Source organism: Dermacentor silvarum, chromosome 11 (assembly GCF_013339745.2).
Source record: "Dermacentor silvarum isolate Dsil-2018 chromosome 11, BIME_Dsil_1.4, whole genome shotgun sequence".
NCBI classification, from domain to species: domain Eukaryota; kingdom Metazoa; phylum Arthropoda; class Arachnida; order Ixodida; family Ixodidae; genus Dermacentor; species Dermacentor silvarum.
This window is the reverse complement of record NC_051164.1, coordinates 99,323,618-99,340,558: the sequence shown is the minus strand read 5'-3', so window position 1 is coordinate 99,340,558 and position 16,941 is coordinate 99,323,618. Positions and strand designations below refer to the sequence as shown.

Below are 16,941 nucleotides of genomic sequence, written 5' to 3'. Positions count from 1 at the left end.
CCCACGCGGCTGTTTCTGCTCAGAGCACTGCCTTTCAATTGACACCAGAAGTAACGCCGACGCACCTGCTTAGTTTTCCGCTCAACTAAAACGCGGATGAACGATCTGGACTATATATAAGGTCTCTAGATAAAACATCTAGGGACCTTACTCTGGACAGGTATGGAGGCATGTAACGGGTGGTGACACGCTTTCGTAGGTACGCGATATGCCAAGATGACGTTGGCATCTGCGCTTGTGCAAAATTTCCCTCTCCCAGCCTCCGTCACACGCAGACAGGGGGAGAAGCCTGGAATGCAAGCATAACGTTCGGCGGGAAATTGCCAGGCGAAGCAAGTCTTCAAAATACGCCAGTCAAAACGAACGTTATCTCGCTAGGCCGCGCTGAGAGATAAAACATGGTAAACATGCACTCACCGCGCGTGAAAAACTGTAGCCGTGGCGGCGGACGGATGCGCACCAAGTATATCACCCGGTCGTCAGTTAAAAAACTCTACGCACCAAGGAACACATCCAAGGAAGATGCACGCAGCGGCAGGCTCACTTGTCACTTCACACGGCCTTAAAAAGTCGCACTCCCGGGAACGTTTCGTCACTTTTCACACACGTACCGAGCTACGATATGCCGATGCGTGCCGCGACAGGACTGCTTCTTCGAATTCGCTCCCAAAACGCAAGAGAAACGTAGACGCGCACGGCGTAAGCTTTACGACTACGACGACATTTCGACTTTTGGCGGCAAACCTCTGGCGGGCACTTCGAGTTCGCGAGTCGCGAGTAATAAAGTGCAAACCGCTCACCCCCCCCCCCCCCCCAAAAAAAAAAATACATAAAAAAAAACGTGTCGCACAGAAAAAAAAAAAAAAAGATCCTTTTACAATTTGTCTTGCCACCCTCTTTAATGCCAATACAAGCTTACTTTTTGCATATGAGCATAAAAGCTCAAACTTCGCCTTGCTCTTTGGCCGCTGGAGGCGCTACAATCCTTAAGCACTAGAGTACAGTGGCTAGAATGTAACTGCTTTTCAACTAGTCTCTATTTTCAACATAACAAATGTTAGAGGTTGTGCTTAGGAAATGTTCTGAGAGGGGTTACGTGTAAACGTGACCGCGGGACAACTGATAGTTCGCCACTTCTCCGCATCATGACTCAAAAGTGGCGCTGCTATCAGCAATATATAACGGTGCTCCTGCGCGTGTCGTCCGTACGCAAGATGAATTTGAGGACATCGCTACCGCTGACTCCAGCAATGATGCACGCTTCAAATACCGGTCTGAGCAGTGCAAGCAAAGCTAGATGGGGAAGAAAACACAAAATACTGGAATTATTTTTCTAGTTTATACGCAAGAACCTAGCACTGCAGTTCTCGCGGTTTTGAACAAGTCCGGCTTTACTGTAGACTTAAGGCTGTGAACTAGTACGCAGCTTTTTTTTTTTTTTTTTTTTCAAAGATTTGGTGCTGCCAAGTATTGTTTGGATCAAATAAATTATGGCGTTTAACGTCCCGAGGCAAATAACAAATGGGCTATGATACAGGCCGACGTGAGACCCCTATATGGGGATTACTTTTTGATCACTTGGGACGGCACGCTTACATATAACTGTCCTTATATGGCATTTGCCTTTGCTAAACCTTCGTGAAAAAGATGCACTACCTTTGATGCTGCAGCTATCAGAATTTCGTTTCGGCAACAAGCGAATTAGGTTACCTGGAGAGTTATGGTGCAGCCGTCAGTTCCTGGCCTAGACACCCACATGTTTCCAAAAGGATTTCAAAATACATTGCACACGGCTTGTCCCAATCTCATCGATTTGGAAACAGCACCGTCACTGGTCTTCAAACCCGATTTACAGTTTGGAGCGAAGAAATAAGTGCGCGTTAATCTTCTTTGAGAAAGACATACCATCACTTAAATATGTGGCCTCCGGTTATTCGTCCTATGTAAGTGAGCTTGCGCTACAAGCCGCTCACTTTTCCGTGTAGAAGCCTCCAGATCGTTTAGCAACGCCTAGACATACAATAATTGAGACCTGTCGCTTCTCACTGCTCTTAGACGTTTATAAACTGCGCGAAAAAAACGAGGACACAAGAAAGAAACACACACGACACCACGAGCGGACTGCGCTCGTGGTGTCGTGTGTGTTTCTTTCTTGTGTCCTCGTCTTTTTCGCGCAGTTTATAAACGTCTAAAAGCTATGAACCAACTAGCCCGCCAGAACGTCCTACCTTCTCACTGCACAAACTTACTGCTACAGATGAAGCATTTTTCACTCCGCGTGCATTATTTGTTGCGCGCCGTCTTGCCATATGGTTTGGCCACGAATACCAGACGACACGAAGAACGAAGTTGTTGTTGTTGCCTCAAAACATGGCTCGTACCCACAGGGGGGATTGGCCACATTAGATTGTTTGAAATGTTGGTTCTTAATTCTATGACGCGCCGCTCAGCACCGTTCTACTGACCGCAGCGCCTTTTTTTTTTTGCGTCAAGGTGCGGAGAAATTGTGAAGTACTCTGCAGACGGGTCGGACGGCAAACTGCTTTTCTATAAAGCAAAAACAAACAAAAAATACTCCATAAAAAATTTGGTGAGCAAATTTTGTTGACAATTAATAGTTCGGAGTTTTGTTGACAGTAAGCATTTTCAGTGCCTACTTCTGGACGCCAACGAACGCAACGATTTCATCACTTCTGCTCGGAATCCATTGCGTGCGTGCGCGGAGCAACGCATTTTCCGTTGTGCTAGCGTGCGCCTCGTTTATTCAGAAGTGATCTGGGTGCCAGAGGCTGAATTGCAAAGTAATGACCACAGCCAGAGCTACCGGAGAAACTGTGCGGTCGCTTATAATTGCCGAGCTCGCCGAACGAGCGTTGGTCAACGAGAACGTTCGCGCTGCTGAGCTCCAGCAAATAAGGCTTCAAGAACGGCTGGAAAATGCCAAATCGGAGGTGTTGATCTATCGAGAGACGGTGAAGAGAGACGAAGAAGCTGTGAAATCCGAGCGAGACCGTCTCGAAACTAAGGAAGCGTACCTGAAGTCGCTGAAACAAGTGAGCAAGTCAATGGCGGGGAAGCCTAGCGCCATGGAGAAGCAGCTCGACAAAGAGATCAAGAGGTCATCCGACCTAAATGCGGAACTGGAAAAGGATAAGCAACGTGTTGACGCGATACTACGTCATGCGAGAGCGCTGGAGGAGGAAGTTAAACGCCCTTATGATCTTCCAAACCTAGAAAAACGATACGCGGAGCTGCAGGAAGAAGTGAAATCGAAGGAAGAAGCCGAGCGCGCCATTGATGAGGAACTGCGAAAGGCGCGCTCAAAAAAACAGAGGGCTGCCCAAGATGAACTCAATGCATTCATCGTTCAGCTCGCCAAGCTTAATGTCGAAATCGCAACTATAAAAAAGCAAAATCAGGAGTTGCAAGACGAAATCCGACATGCAGAAGAGATGGTCAAAGCTTCTGCAACGACTCAGACATTGCAGCTTTATCCTGTCGTCAAGACTCCTCAAAGCAAGTCCTGTTCAGCGTCACTTGATGCATCAACTTCATTCCATTTTGAAACACTTGCTACTCCAAGTACCAGCAAGAAGAGTATCTCAATGGGAGCCCCTGCGAGGCTAGAGAAAGAACCACCGCCTCGAAGTGCCGCTCCAAGCATGTCACCACTGTTGATGCCGCCACCAAACAGTGCTGTGGCACGACCAAGGCCTGCCGCCGGAGGCCCTAAGCCTGAGTCTTTGACATTAATGCGTGAACTACAACTGCTGCTTGAGTCCGCCACTTCACCCAAGCCTGCAGCGCGGAAACGACCTGTGTCTTCCACTTCTGTAGATTTAAGCATAATCACTCCTTCTCGCAAACAGCCACGAATTCATGATGGTGGTGCTTTGTCATCTACAACAGCTCTCAAACCACATCAACAGCTTCACGTTCCTCCCAATGAGAGAGCCTCCCCCTCTCTGGCAGCTAGAGCCACTCCTGCGCCACCTGGCACCCAGCATGAGGTTGCCTCTGCACCTGCTCATCAAGCCACTTCGTCCCAGCCTGCAGCTGCTAATGCTGCCTTACCCTTTGGCAAGCAAACCTCGCCAAGAACACTACGAGATAAACGCTTTATTCCTGCCCCTCCAATGAACCGCCGTGCTCCCACACCAAATGACCAGAGACCTCCCGGACATGGAAGACAGCAAGAGGAACAAACCCACCAGGGAGCTCAGATTTCTCAGCCTCCAGCTCGTCAGCATTTGCTGGAACAGTTGTCCACAGCTAGTCCTTCCCGCACGGCACAACCTCTTCTGCAGTCCTTGGCCAAGTCATCATCTCAGTGGAGCAGAGAACTGCAGAAAGAGAGACCCTTTTGCGCAGCTCAGCCTGCGCACCCTCCAGATGACCAGCATGTTGTGGAAGAAGTGGACCTGCCTAGTTCTACCGGGATGGCACAAAGAGAGCCTGCAAAATCCACAACCACGTCAGCTAAATGGATCGCGGCGTTGCAAGAGCAACAATTCTACCGCACGGCTCGCATTGCAAAGCCTGCAAGTGGTCAGCAGGCATTGGAGCGATTGGGCCTTCCCGGTCCTTCCCGTGCAACGCAGAGACAGGCAATTCCACATCCCTCAACTGCATTGTCTGAAGCGAGCAGGGGACTCCAGGAGTGGCAGTCTGTTTGTGCAGCTGAGCTTGCACAACCTCCCAAACAAGGGCACATGCTGGAACAAACACCCACACTGAGTGCCTCTCACATGGGACAGAGACAGGCAGCACAGTCCCCAGTCACATCAGCTGAGTGGAATGCTCTTGATACACAGTCTCCCGAGCAAGGGGAAATACCGAAGCCCACAGACAGTCAAAGTTCGAAGGAGAGCCAGTCGCAGTCCGAGTTTTCCTTCGGTGCTGCAGCGATGAGTCCTGGAGCCAGTGGTGAAGACGCTGGTTTCACCTTGTTCGGCGAAGATGACAATTCTGAAGGCGGCGGCTTCCTTTCCATGGGCGGTGCAAATGACTCAGCGCCCAAGTTCACTTTCTGAGACTCTTCTGCACAGTTCAGCATTGTGCCGAGATTTGGCATTAGAAAATGGAATACGTGCACATGAATTACCTCATGTTCTTAATGACCATTCCCACCAAGTTTGCGATGGGAGATTGTCATTGTCTTCAAAAGATAGAGGACATTTTTTTAACATCCTTGTTTACCTCATTGATAATCTTATGCACATTTCAGTCATTTTAACAAAAAGAAACGCTGCAAGATAAACTTGCATGGATGAATTACCTTATACTCTTATTGACATTTCCCACCAAGTTTGCATTTGTACATTTTCTCTTCAAAAGCCTAGAGGAATTCTTATTGACATGTTCGTTCACTTTTTTATTCTGTTGTGTACAGATAAGCGTTACAGATACCCCCCCCCCCCCCAACAGGAAATGCTGCAACACAAACTTGCATAGACTAGTTACCTGGTGTTCCTTATGTTAGTTCCCACCAAGTTTGCATTGGGACATCTTCTTTGTCTTCAAAGGCTGGAGGACATTTTGTTAACATTCTGCATCACTTTTCAACTTTGTCATGTGCAGTTCAGCATTTCATTGAACACCAACACTGCAAGACACACTTGGCTACACTAACTACACCATGTTTTGAACGACTACCAACGTGTGTCTGCTAGTCTTAAAAGATCCTATTATGCAGCAGCCGTCTACAAGTGGCAGGCACCTTGTATAAGTGCGTAAATGTAGCTATGAACAGTATTACTAGCTTTTAACAGTCTAGTCTAAAAAGCTCAAATGTGTATTGACATGTGGGTTTTAATGTTAACTTTACTACTGCAGTTTATTTAAATGTTTTTGTTACACATGGAGTTCATGAATGTGATACTATTATGTATTCAAGTGTTTCAATAAAAGCCCCTCCCCCCTTCAAAGCATTCATTTCTTCAATTCACATTCATAATTTCCTGGCAGGACTTCGATACTCATTACACAAACATACTGGGTTATCTATTTTCATGGCAACCAACTTCAAATAGAGATACAGAAGGGGAAAAGGCAGGGAGGTTAACCAGATGGGAAGATCCGGTTTGCTAGCCTACGCTGGGGAGAGGGGGGAGGTAAAGTGACAGGAAAGTAGAGATTGAGAAAGAATGGAGCACAGATACACAATCACAATCGGTCACAGGTGGCACAGCACAGTAGCACTTGCAGCACTATAAACATCTGTCCGGGCTACAGCCGCTTGTCCAAGTCTTGCCCCTAAAAACTGCAACAGTGCCCTCGTCGCCCTCCACTGCGATGGCTTGTGTTGTCGGCATTCTAAAATAAGTTCCTCTGTTAGAGGTCTTTGGTCAAAACGCGCTATAGCGTGTACAGGTGATCGTCTCTGTAAATTGTAGCAAGGACAGTCACAGGAAAGGTGCTGAAGAGTCTCCTCGCTACCACAGTCATCACACAAGGCGTCGTCAACCCATCCGATTCTTAGTAAAGACTTTGTAAAGGCCACTCCTAGCCATATTCGAAAAAGTAGGGTAGCTTCTCGATGGCAGAGTCCAGCTGGGATGCAAAGGCGTAGAGAGGAGTCTAAAGTTGTGCCATAGGTTGCTTTGAAAACTTTCTGCGTTCCACAGGGAGAACGTGATATCACGGGTGAGCATTCAAAGTTTTCGAGCGGCATCTGTCCTTGATAACGGTATTGGTTCCTCTTGGTCGCCTTGAAGAGCCAACCAAGCAGCGTTATCGGCGTGTTCGTTTCCAATGACGCCGCAGTGACTTAGAAGCCACTGAAATGTCACGTTGTGTCCTTTCTCGGTCAAGGTATGGATTAGGTCTCTAATCTCGAATACCAGTTGTTCGTGTGGTCCACGTCGCAGGGCTGATAGCAAAGACTGCAGTGTTGCATTTGAGTCACTGAATATTGACCATCTTCGAGGTTGTTCTTGGCTAACGAGACGAAGTGCAGCGCGACGAGCTGCAAGTTCCACAGCCGTCGATGCCGTTGGGTGACACGTCTTGAAACTAATGGTGGTGGCTTTCGCTGGAGATACCACAGCTCCAGAGGAGCACTGGAGAGTTGCCGATTCGTCAGTATAAATACGTACGTGGTCGGCGTACCTTTCGTGCAAAAGGAGCAGAGTGAGTTGTTTAAGAGCAGGTGATGACAGCTCAGATTTCTTTGATTCCTGGTATGGCGAGGTGCACTGCAGGTCGATCCAAACACTATGGAGGAATCGATGGCTTAGTTGCGGGGGAGAAGCCTGATGGAAGGCGAGTGTAATACTCCGAAATCATAGTGCAAAATGATGCCTGTGGCCTTTCTGACGGTAGTGTTGCCAGATGATGGTAACGGGCCCGGGCAAAGTGCCTAATGTGCACTGTCAACACTTCCACCACAATGTGCGTTTGTATGGGTTGGTCCCGGGTGATTGCAATAGTCGCCACTGTTGAGGTGTGTTTCGACAAACCAAGACAAACCCTTAGAGCCCGAGCTTGAATAGCCTGTAGAGCATGAAGGTTTGTCTGGCAAGCGTTGGTCAGTACGGGCAAACTGTATCTCAAGAAACCCAGAAAAAGAGCCCTGTAGAATTCCAACATTGCATGTACTGACATTTTCAAGTCTTTCCGCCCAGAAGCTTGAAAAGCTGGGAGGTTGCTGTCAAACGCTGTTTCAAGTAGGTCACGTGCGGGCTCCATGGGAGATCTCCATCAATGATTATGCCAAGAAATCTGTGAGTCTTCTCGTAAGGAATTATCTGGCCATTTATAGAGGTGGCATAGGGTGTGAATGCCACCAGTGCACATTTGTCTGACGAGATTTCAAGACCTTGGTTGCGGAGGTATATAGCTGTCAGTGTAGCAGCTTTTAAAGTCTTGCACGTATCTGAGGGCGTGTCACACCTGAAGTCCATATACATATGTCGTCTGCGTACATTGATATCTTGATCGCTGCTGGCAGATGTTCAATGAGACCAATGCGTGTGAGGTTGAATAGGGTGGGGCTTAGTACTCCGCCTTGAGGGACGCCTCGGTAGGTTTAGTGTCGTACAGTTTGACCACCGCCGGTACACACAAAGAACAATCTCATAAAAAGGTAATGAGAAATCTGTTGAAAAACTCGACCACCTAAGCTAACCATCTCAAGAGCATCGAGGATAGCCTCGTGAGGTATGTTATCGTATGCCCCCTTGACATCCAAGAACAAAGCTGCAGATAATCTTTTGCATGACTTTTGATGTTGGACATACGTAGCGAGATCAACAACACTATCTATTGATGAGCGATCTCGACGAAAACCAGCCATGCAATTTGGGAACATGTTCTAGTGTTCCAGGTACCACTCCAAGCGGGCAAGGATCATCTTTTCCATTATCTTTCCCAATAGATGGCCAGCGCTATTTGGCGGTATGAGGCGACTTCAAGTGGGGACTTTCCTTGCTTCAGGAGAGGAACCAAGCGGCCTGTCTTCCATTCTTCGGGAACCATGCCGTCTTGCCAGGATACGTTGTAGAGATCTAACAGTTCTCTACGTGCGCATTCACTCAGGTTTTTCAAGGCGCGGTAGGATTTTCCATCTGGTCCCGGGGATGAAGAACGCCTGCATGGAGCAAGAGCCGCTTCAAGTTCCTCCATTGTCGCGTCTCCTCGTAGATCAGGCCAGAGATGCGCTTGACACCACCACGGCGAGCGAGACGATGGATGGCAGGCTGTCGGGTGGCGCGTGCCCGAGAAATTTCGGGCGCGCGCCACTCGCTTTCCTGACTCGCGTCAAATAGATCTCTTGTGGTGGATATCACGATTGTTACATCAGCTGAAGAGGTAGACATTATCTGCAAAGCAAATTGCAGATTTATGTTAGCTAATTAACAAAATTACACTAATTTACCTTATCATTAATCACTTTAGAGTATGTCTCTAGTGTGAAATTGAAGCCCAGCAGTAACGAAGTAATTTCCATTTAGCAGAAATTTCAGCACCAGTTTCAAGACTTTTATGACTGTTGCAAGAGCACAATTTTTGTCTTCAAAATAGGTATGTGGTGAAATGCATTAGTTGTACTCCATACTCCACAGCACTTAGTCCATACTTAGTCCATACTCCACAGTACTTAGCTGAAGTTGAAGGAAGCACTTTGCATTAACTGTAGTGCTCACAGCACATCTGTAGTCCTCTTCGGTGATCGCCAAGCTTAACATTCATAGCCACGCACTTTCGACATGTATTGGAAGGCACATGAATCAAGGCACATTGCTCAATCAACTCCTCGTAACATGAATCGCAAGTGTAGACTTATTCAAGTGCAACAGCTGAGTATTGCTCAAGGAGGTAGTGCGGCCTTGCGCACAGTGCAGTTCATTGAGCTCTGAATCAAAGCCCGCTTATGAATATGAGGGTGCGATTGTATTTGCCCTCGCAACATTCACCGAGTGTGTAACCATAACATCCTGTTTATTTACAAAATGCTTGCCCAGTTGCTCCACAATGCATGGTGGCCAGTGATCCACTGCGGTGGTGAAACTGTTCTGAAAGTTTATATGACTGCTGTTGCAAGAGCACAATTTTTGTTGGGTGCTGCTGCAGCTCCATGACCACTTATATTTGCTTCTGCATGATCTGCATTCAAAGAAATTTTATCTGACGCGAACCACGCCTAACAAACTGACCAACGCAGGGATAGCGGCACCCTCCAACTTCCAGTTTTGGTGTCATTGTGCAGCCATTGAAGAGATACAGCATGTTTGCCACAGTGTACCAGTACCAGCGTGGCCCACTCCACTACTCATTGGCCAAAATGTAGGCCAATTCACTAATTAGTGTGTAGTCAACACCTCCTAGCTGAACTTCAGGGTTTCAACGAACCTCGTAAAGGTGCTCTTTTTCTCTACTTTTCTTCACCAAGAATATAATGCTACCTATTTCACACCACTGCTCTAGCCTCTTCAATACAGTCAATGATGACCTAAGAATGCCGTGGAAAACAGAATCTTAAGCGATTGCGGGCGAATGCTGCTAACCACGCTGCCAAGCAAACTCGAGACATCGAACGCAAGAGACAATGGCGAACTGCGGGCATACCGTTGGTGACATCGTTCTCTCTGCCGCATCCGAACGCGTGTGTAACCTCATAATTGAGAAATACTTTAATGAACCATTGGGATTAACGCAGTGATAAACACCGGGGCTGCACGTTTCAGCTTCGCTGGTTAACCATCTGTACAAAGTGCTTCGGCGGTGATTTATTTTTTTTGTGCGCCAGAACTTAAGTGTTGATACGTCAGTTTGATGGCATGGATTTCGAAGTATTCTTTCGTATTTGGGCCATGTTGGCTCAGTAAAAGTTGCCGAAACTTGCCATGTTCAATCTTTGGCTCTTTTAGAACACAATGCAGTCCATTTTTAACCAATAAGCAATTAACCAGGACCTACCGTATGCTGTCAAAATACATGACATCGCGCCAAGCTGGTGCAAGAACTTCAAGGCAGCGGCACCACTTGTCTTTCCTTTTTGCGCCATTTCCAACTTACCAAGTTTCTTTTCGCAGTAGGAGTGCCATTTTTGATACTACAGAAGAGCAATTTACTAATACAGGTTCAATAAGTGAGAGGAAGTTAGATTTGTGATGTCGCATTTTTTCTCTGAGAACAATGCACAAGCATCTCGCCATGTATAATTTGTAATACAGTCGAGCCACGTTATAATGCGGCTGCATCCAACACGAACATACCTTTGCTGTATTCATTATAAGCGTACATTCGTTATATGCTGATATCAGCAATAAAAATTTGAGACTTCATTATATCCGATAATTCGTCATAACTCTATTCATTATATATCGAGGCTCGGCTGTACAATGATCGGCACATGGAGATTTCAATGTGACTGAACACTGCTAGAAGCCCCCATGCGGTCGCATTAGATATTCAATTCCACAAATTGCAAGACCCAAACTTCACAATACCAGCCATTGTACAAGCTACCATGCAGAGAATGCAAGATTGCATTTTCTGAAATCAAGACATACCACAACTAGATGAAGTGAGGATGTAGAGCCATTTTCTGTAAGTGAAGCTTGGTGTCTTCTTTTTTTTTTTTTTAATTACACCATAAAATTAATCCTCGGGCAGCAGATGGTGCAAAATTTTATTTTGAACACTCCTAACAGAGAAACAAACAAATACAGGTTTAACTGCAATTCAGATTCTGGAAGAATTTCTACCATAAGAGACTACGTGAATCAAGGTCATCTACGCACTTTTTGTTTTTCATATAGCTTAAGAGTTCTACGATCTACTTTTTTAGATTTGTTTTACCATCATGGTTCTACAATCATGGCATGTTGCTCTACAGCTGGTCATGGGATAAAATATGTCTCAGTGGAAACCACAGAAAAAGCCAGACTTAGCCTAATGTTCCTTACCTTATCTAAAAAAAACATACAAAAACATATGCGAACATGGTTGCTAATACGCTAACATCAGACATTGCATTACATCTTTTATAAGCGGGATTTTATATATATGCTACCACAAAACTTGTGCAGCTAAGACAAGAGCAGTAAACAACCTTGGTACAGGTTTGGTTGTCGCGTGTTCCATGCATTTTGAGTTCTGCAAGCAAAGAACCTGCATTTATCCTACACAGAAGAAAGCAGTTTCTAACATCCAGTCTTGACCACTCTCACACATGCAGGAACCGTCGCTTTTGGCAAGCACATCTACGTCATTGGTGGCTATGATGGTCAAGGCCAGGTCAGCTCTGTCGAGCGCTACGACACAGACCTCGACATCTGGGAGATGGTGGCTCCCCTAAACACACGAAGAAGCGCCCTCAGTGCTGCCGTCTTGGACGGCAAGATCTATGCCTTAGGTAAGCGGTTCAGGAAAGAGTATTGTCCAGTTGACTGCCGATAAGATGCATCTTTAAACGTCAGGTGAGCATCATGCAGCAGTTTTAGCAAGAACATTTTGGCATATCTATTTCGAACTGCCACTAGTTAGGATCTGCCGGTCGATTACACAAAACTTTTGGAAACTATTGTTTGTTCATGCATGCATAGACAACAGTTAGTAGCAATAAGCATGCTACAGTAAAATGTCCCTTTCAAAGGACCACAAGAAAATGTTCACTTGAGTGAGAGTTCATTAAAGTGAAACATAAATGCACAAGTTGCAAGTAGTGTTCACTAGGAAACTGATAAGCCCCATCTGAAACATCAGGCAAGAATTCTGCAGTAGCCTCTAGAAGTGCTGCTGGTTCGGACCGACTGTAACTGATGTTTCCATGAAACCTTTAAAAGTTACCGTCTGTTCATCATGTTTGACAACAGACAGCAGAAACAGTTAATTTGACTAGACAACTATAGTAAAGCTCTTGAATAAACTTCAAAGAACCTTGCGAGGGCGTTTGCTCAAGTGAGAGTCTATCCAAAGCGGAACATAAATACATGAGCTTGCTATTGGTGCAGCGTTCAACAAGCTCTATTTTTCAAAGCATAGTGTTTTAACTGAAATTCAGAGCATGATCTTGGTGCAAAGTGCCAAGAAAATTTGATAACATTATGCAGGGAAGCAGATATACAGAAGTCTGAGGATAAGGAATTTATAATAGTGGATTAAGCAGAGTAAATGCACAAATAGATTGGGTCAGTCAGATAGTTCACCCTAACAGGGTGTGGACCATGACAGCATATAACACCATCATCACCTAATAGATAGGTGGTAGTTGTGTAGGTAGCTGCGACAGAAAGGTTCTGTCTGTGTTCAAATGCAGGATGGCGACATTGTGAGCATTTTTGTGAACATATATACGACACTAGTCAGTAGTCATACTTGTGACAGGGCAAGAACCATGGCTGCTTGGAGATAAAATAGTGCCCAAGTTACCACAATTTCAAGTTAGTGAACACCCTGCAAGCTGGACCACAAATGTTTGCATATTGTGTGCAGCAGATTTGCTAGGTATATTCACAGCTGCTTTTAGTGCAAAAATACTAGGACAAAGAAAGAGTGAACTAATAGTGCTAAGTACACTTTAATGCCGAGGAGCAAAGAATGATATTGCAGATTAAGTGTTGTAGACCAATCAACTTGTACGGCAAGAAGGTGATGATGATCGCTCGCATGCTGATAAACTATGCGATACATGGCTCTGTCACGACCTTCAACAAGTTGTCAGTGAACCAACACGTGTGCAAGGTGATTCTAATTCTTTGCTCGACCTTGTATTCTTAAGCCGTTCCATTGAAAATTCATCAGTATCGGTTGAATATGGTTTGTCAGATCACTGCATAGTCTACGTTTCATTTCCCTGTGCGTGATATGAACAAAAAACCGACCACTAAAACAGTTTCATTCAAAGACTTTTCACATGCAAACGATGAAAGTGTACTATATTACTTCGAGTACTGACTTGACAGTTTTGATAGTTCTGACCTTGTTGAACTATGGGGAAAAATTCAAGAACTTCTTCCATTGAATTGCTTCCATTGCATAGGAAATTTCGTGCCGACAAAAATAAATAAAACATGTAAAAAAAATCCTTGGATTAATTGAGAAATTGTACATCTCACCAGAAAAATTAAACCGCTGAAACGACATAGAGCCGGTCAATGCGTAATTCAAACCCACAAATTAAATCTTACTGAAGCAATAAAGACTGCTAAAAGGTACTACTTTGAGCACACACTGCCAGAGTTTATTCAAGACTCCTCCCAAATTTGGAATTACTTAGCAGAGAAGAAAACGTCTAATAACCGAATTATGCACGAAGGCACATTACTTGTGGACAAGACTACCATTGCTGAACAGTTTAATAGACATTTTCATAGTGTTTTTTCGGTTCCGAATCCATGCAGATTTTGCTGTGATGCATTTTGTTTTCCTGGCCCAGGGATTGTATCATTGCCCGGATTAACTTCAATGTTGCTAAATCTTAAAACGAAATCATTTCCTGGTCCAGGTAGAATTCCAAACATTTTTTTGCACCATTATACAGAAATAATATTCAAATTTCTCGCAATATTTTTTTGCACCTCATTTGCCACAGGAAAGCTGTCTTCTGATTGGAGGACAGCTTGCGTTGTGCCTGTGCCTAAAAAGGCTGACAGGACGTTGGTTTCCAATTATTGTCCCATCTCACTCACTACCTCATGTTGTAAGTTAGCAGAGCATATTTTAGCTAACTATATAACTAAATTTTTAAATGACAATGGTCTGCTCTCACCTGTTCAACACGGATTTAGAAAAGGATTGTCCACTGTGACCCAACTTACGTCTGTTATACACAGCTTTGCAACAGTGCTTAACCACTCAGGGCATGTCAATGCCATTTTTTGACTTCCAAAAAGCGTTCCATGTTGTATCCCATGCAAAACTAATATACAAACTTGAACTAATTGGACTTCCTAAATTTGTAGTCACATGGGTTTCGTCATATCTCATCAACCGTATACAGTTTGTTGCTATTGATGATCATCATTCAAATACTTTACCAGTTACTTCAGGTGTCCTTCAAGAAAGTGTACTGGGCCCGTTGTTATTCCTAATACTATATATAAATGATATTGTCAGTGTTATAACCGAACCCATTCAGATTAAACTGTGTGCTGATGATTGCATTCTGTTCAACGAAATTAACTGTCCTAGTGACCAAGTTCTGCTTAACTCTAACCTCCAGAAAATTGACACATGGTGCAGTAATTTGGATATGCAAGTTAATGCCAAAAAAAGTTTTTATGAAGATTACCAACAAAAAAACTTGTGCATTCCTGTGTGTACACCCTTCCATCGGGTGCCCTCATAGAAGTTAATGAATATAAATAGCTTGGTGTTACCATAACAAACCGTTAAAGCTGGAACAATCATATTGCCAATGTTTGCTCGTCCTCCTATCAAAAACTTGGGCTTCTCCGCCATAAACAAAAAAATGCTCCTTCCAGGGTAAAACATTTAGCATACTATAGCCTCATTAGACCAAAACTAGAGTATGCGCGTTCAGTTTGGGACCCATACACTAAACAGAATATTGAGGCACTGGAATCAATCCAGCGAAAAGCCGTACGCTTCATTTTTTCTAAATACCATACTACCGACTCTCCCTCCACTTTAATGAAAGAACATGCCATCCCACCACTTTAAGCACGAATGAAAATACAAAGACTAGAATTTCTATTTTAACTAAAAAACAATAAAGTTTCTATGAGTCCTCATCCGCATCTTATGCCCCTTACTACCTGTCATACAAGGTATCATCATGATCAGTGCCCAACTCCATACCACCTCAAGTGTCCTTTCTATCCACGCACAATTGAGGAATGGAACAAGCTGCCTTTTGATGCGATTATATCCATCGACTCTATTGACAAATTGTTTCTTATTCATAGTCATGTTTTGCATTTGTATAAATTTTCTCCCGTTACTGCTCGAACATACCCCATTGTAAATAAGTTCTTATGTTCTTTGCTTTCATTGCGGTGAATGCATATTGTGCAGTGTTGCATTCTTATGCCCCTCCTGCTTGGGCCCGCTAAAGGGCGCTGGAGTATTTGGTAAACAAATAAAATGAATGACCCCGACGACTGGGACCACTGATGTCATGCCTGAATAAAAAGTGTCCTCATCAACAGAACAAAGTCGGGAGTGAAACAAAAACCTTTTGTTTGCCAATCAACCCTGTTTCATGCAATCCACATTCACAGCAGAGCTTCGGATCTCTTAAACCACTAATACCACCTCAATCATTGCCCTGCCCAACTACTACATCTACCTACCTACCCTCGGTACCTTTCCTGTTATTCCAATAAACAACTGCTTATGTGTTCTATAGACCACATCCTCTGCAGATCCGCTTCCTCCAGTGTTAAGTTTATTATCACAGCATAAAATTAAGCGTTTGGAGTATAAGTGCTACAGGAGGAAGTCCCAAAGTAAAACTATCAAAGCAACCTCCTATCATTACTGCTTTAGTAGATTACACTATAAGGCATGCCAGTCTAAATTAGTGGTAAGCATATGAGGTATTACACCAGGCACAATGAAAAACAAGTAATACTATAAACAACTGACTATACCTCTTCCTGCTTCGTCCTGTCTGGTCTTCCTTTCTTGTGCCCCGTTTTTTTTTTTTTTTTTTTTTTGGCTTTTAAGTCAAGTATGACACACACAGCACAATGAAAACAGGTTCAAGCACTTTAGGCAGGTCTCACTTTAGCTGAGAAAAATTAAGCTATAGTGATCAATGCTTGCTTCTTTATTAAATTATGCTGCTTCCTTGATTTAACATGCATGCTTTTGTGCACATCTTCTTGGCAGGTGGCTATGATGGCCAGGAGTACCTGTCGACCGTGGAAGTCTATGACCCCGCAACGAATGTGTGGACGACGGGGCCACCCATGCCTTCTTGCAAGAGCGGCCAGGCATCGTGCTCTTCCCCGGCACCTTGTGTGCTCCATAAAGTCTTATGACACCGAGGCAACCTATATACTCCCCCTCACTGTAACTTGGCATAATGTGAATGCTACGCAGGCAAATGAGTAAACAAGACCATGGCATGAACACTCAAGTTCAAATATTAGTCCTGTGCGCATTGCTGGAAGTCCACGTTTGAGTAGCAGGCCAGAGCAAACTAACGCTCAAGCCTGCCTTTCTTCAGCCTGCCTTTCTTCAAATAAACCTCTCTCTCACGATTTCAAACAAGCGAACCACTTGCCTTCCTCATTGAACTTCTAAAAATTCCTGCAACTTTTCATGTTTACTGCAACATCCCAATAAACACAATAGATATTGGTCGAGCTTATTCAGGTACTTTTGACAAAGCAGTCCCGCTGGAATGACCAAAAACAGAAATTTGATGATGATTGCTAATGGCATCCCCTTTGAATAAAGGTGGCAATAACATTCCCCTAGCATGAATGAGCTAAATCAGGTTTTACCATATTCAATGCATTTTAG

The 16,941-nt window shown here is 44.5% G+C and overlaps 1 protein-coding gene across 2 annotated transcripts in view; it reads left to right on the top strand.

Annotated features, from left to right (window-relative positions):
• The window catches only part of LOC119433420 (kelch-like ECH-associated protein 1B), a 39,515-nt gene extending 22,970 nt beyond the window's left edge, over window positions 1-16,545 (top strand). For both annotated transcript variants that reach the window (XM_049659213.1, XM_037700621.2), the window contains 2 exons: window positions 11,684-11,860; window positions 16,303-16,545. In XM_049659213.1, the coding sequence (XP_049515170.1) occupies window positions 11,684-11,860; window positions 16,303-16,454 (329 nt within the window). In that variant the 3' untranslated portion in view covers window positions 16,455-16,545. The remainder of the gene's footprint in view (window positions 1-11,683; window positions 11,861-16,302) is intronic.
• Window positions 16,546-16,941: the final 396 nt, after the last annotated feature.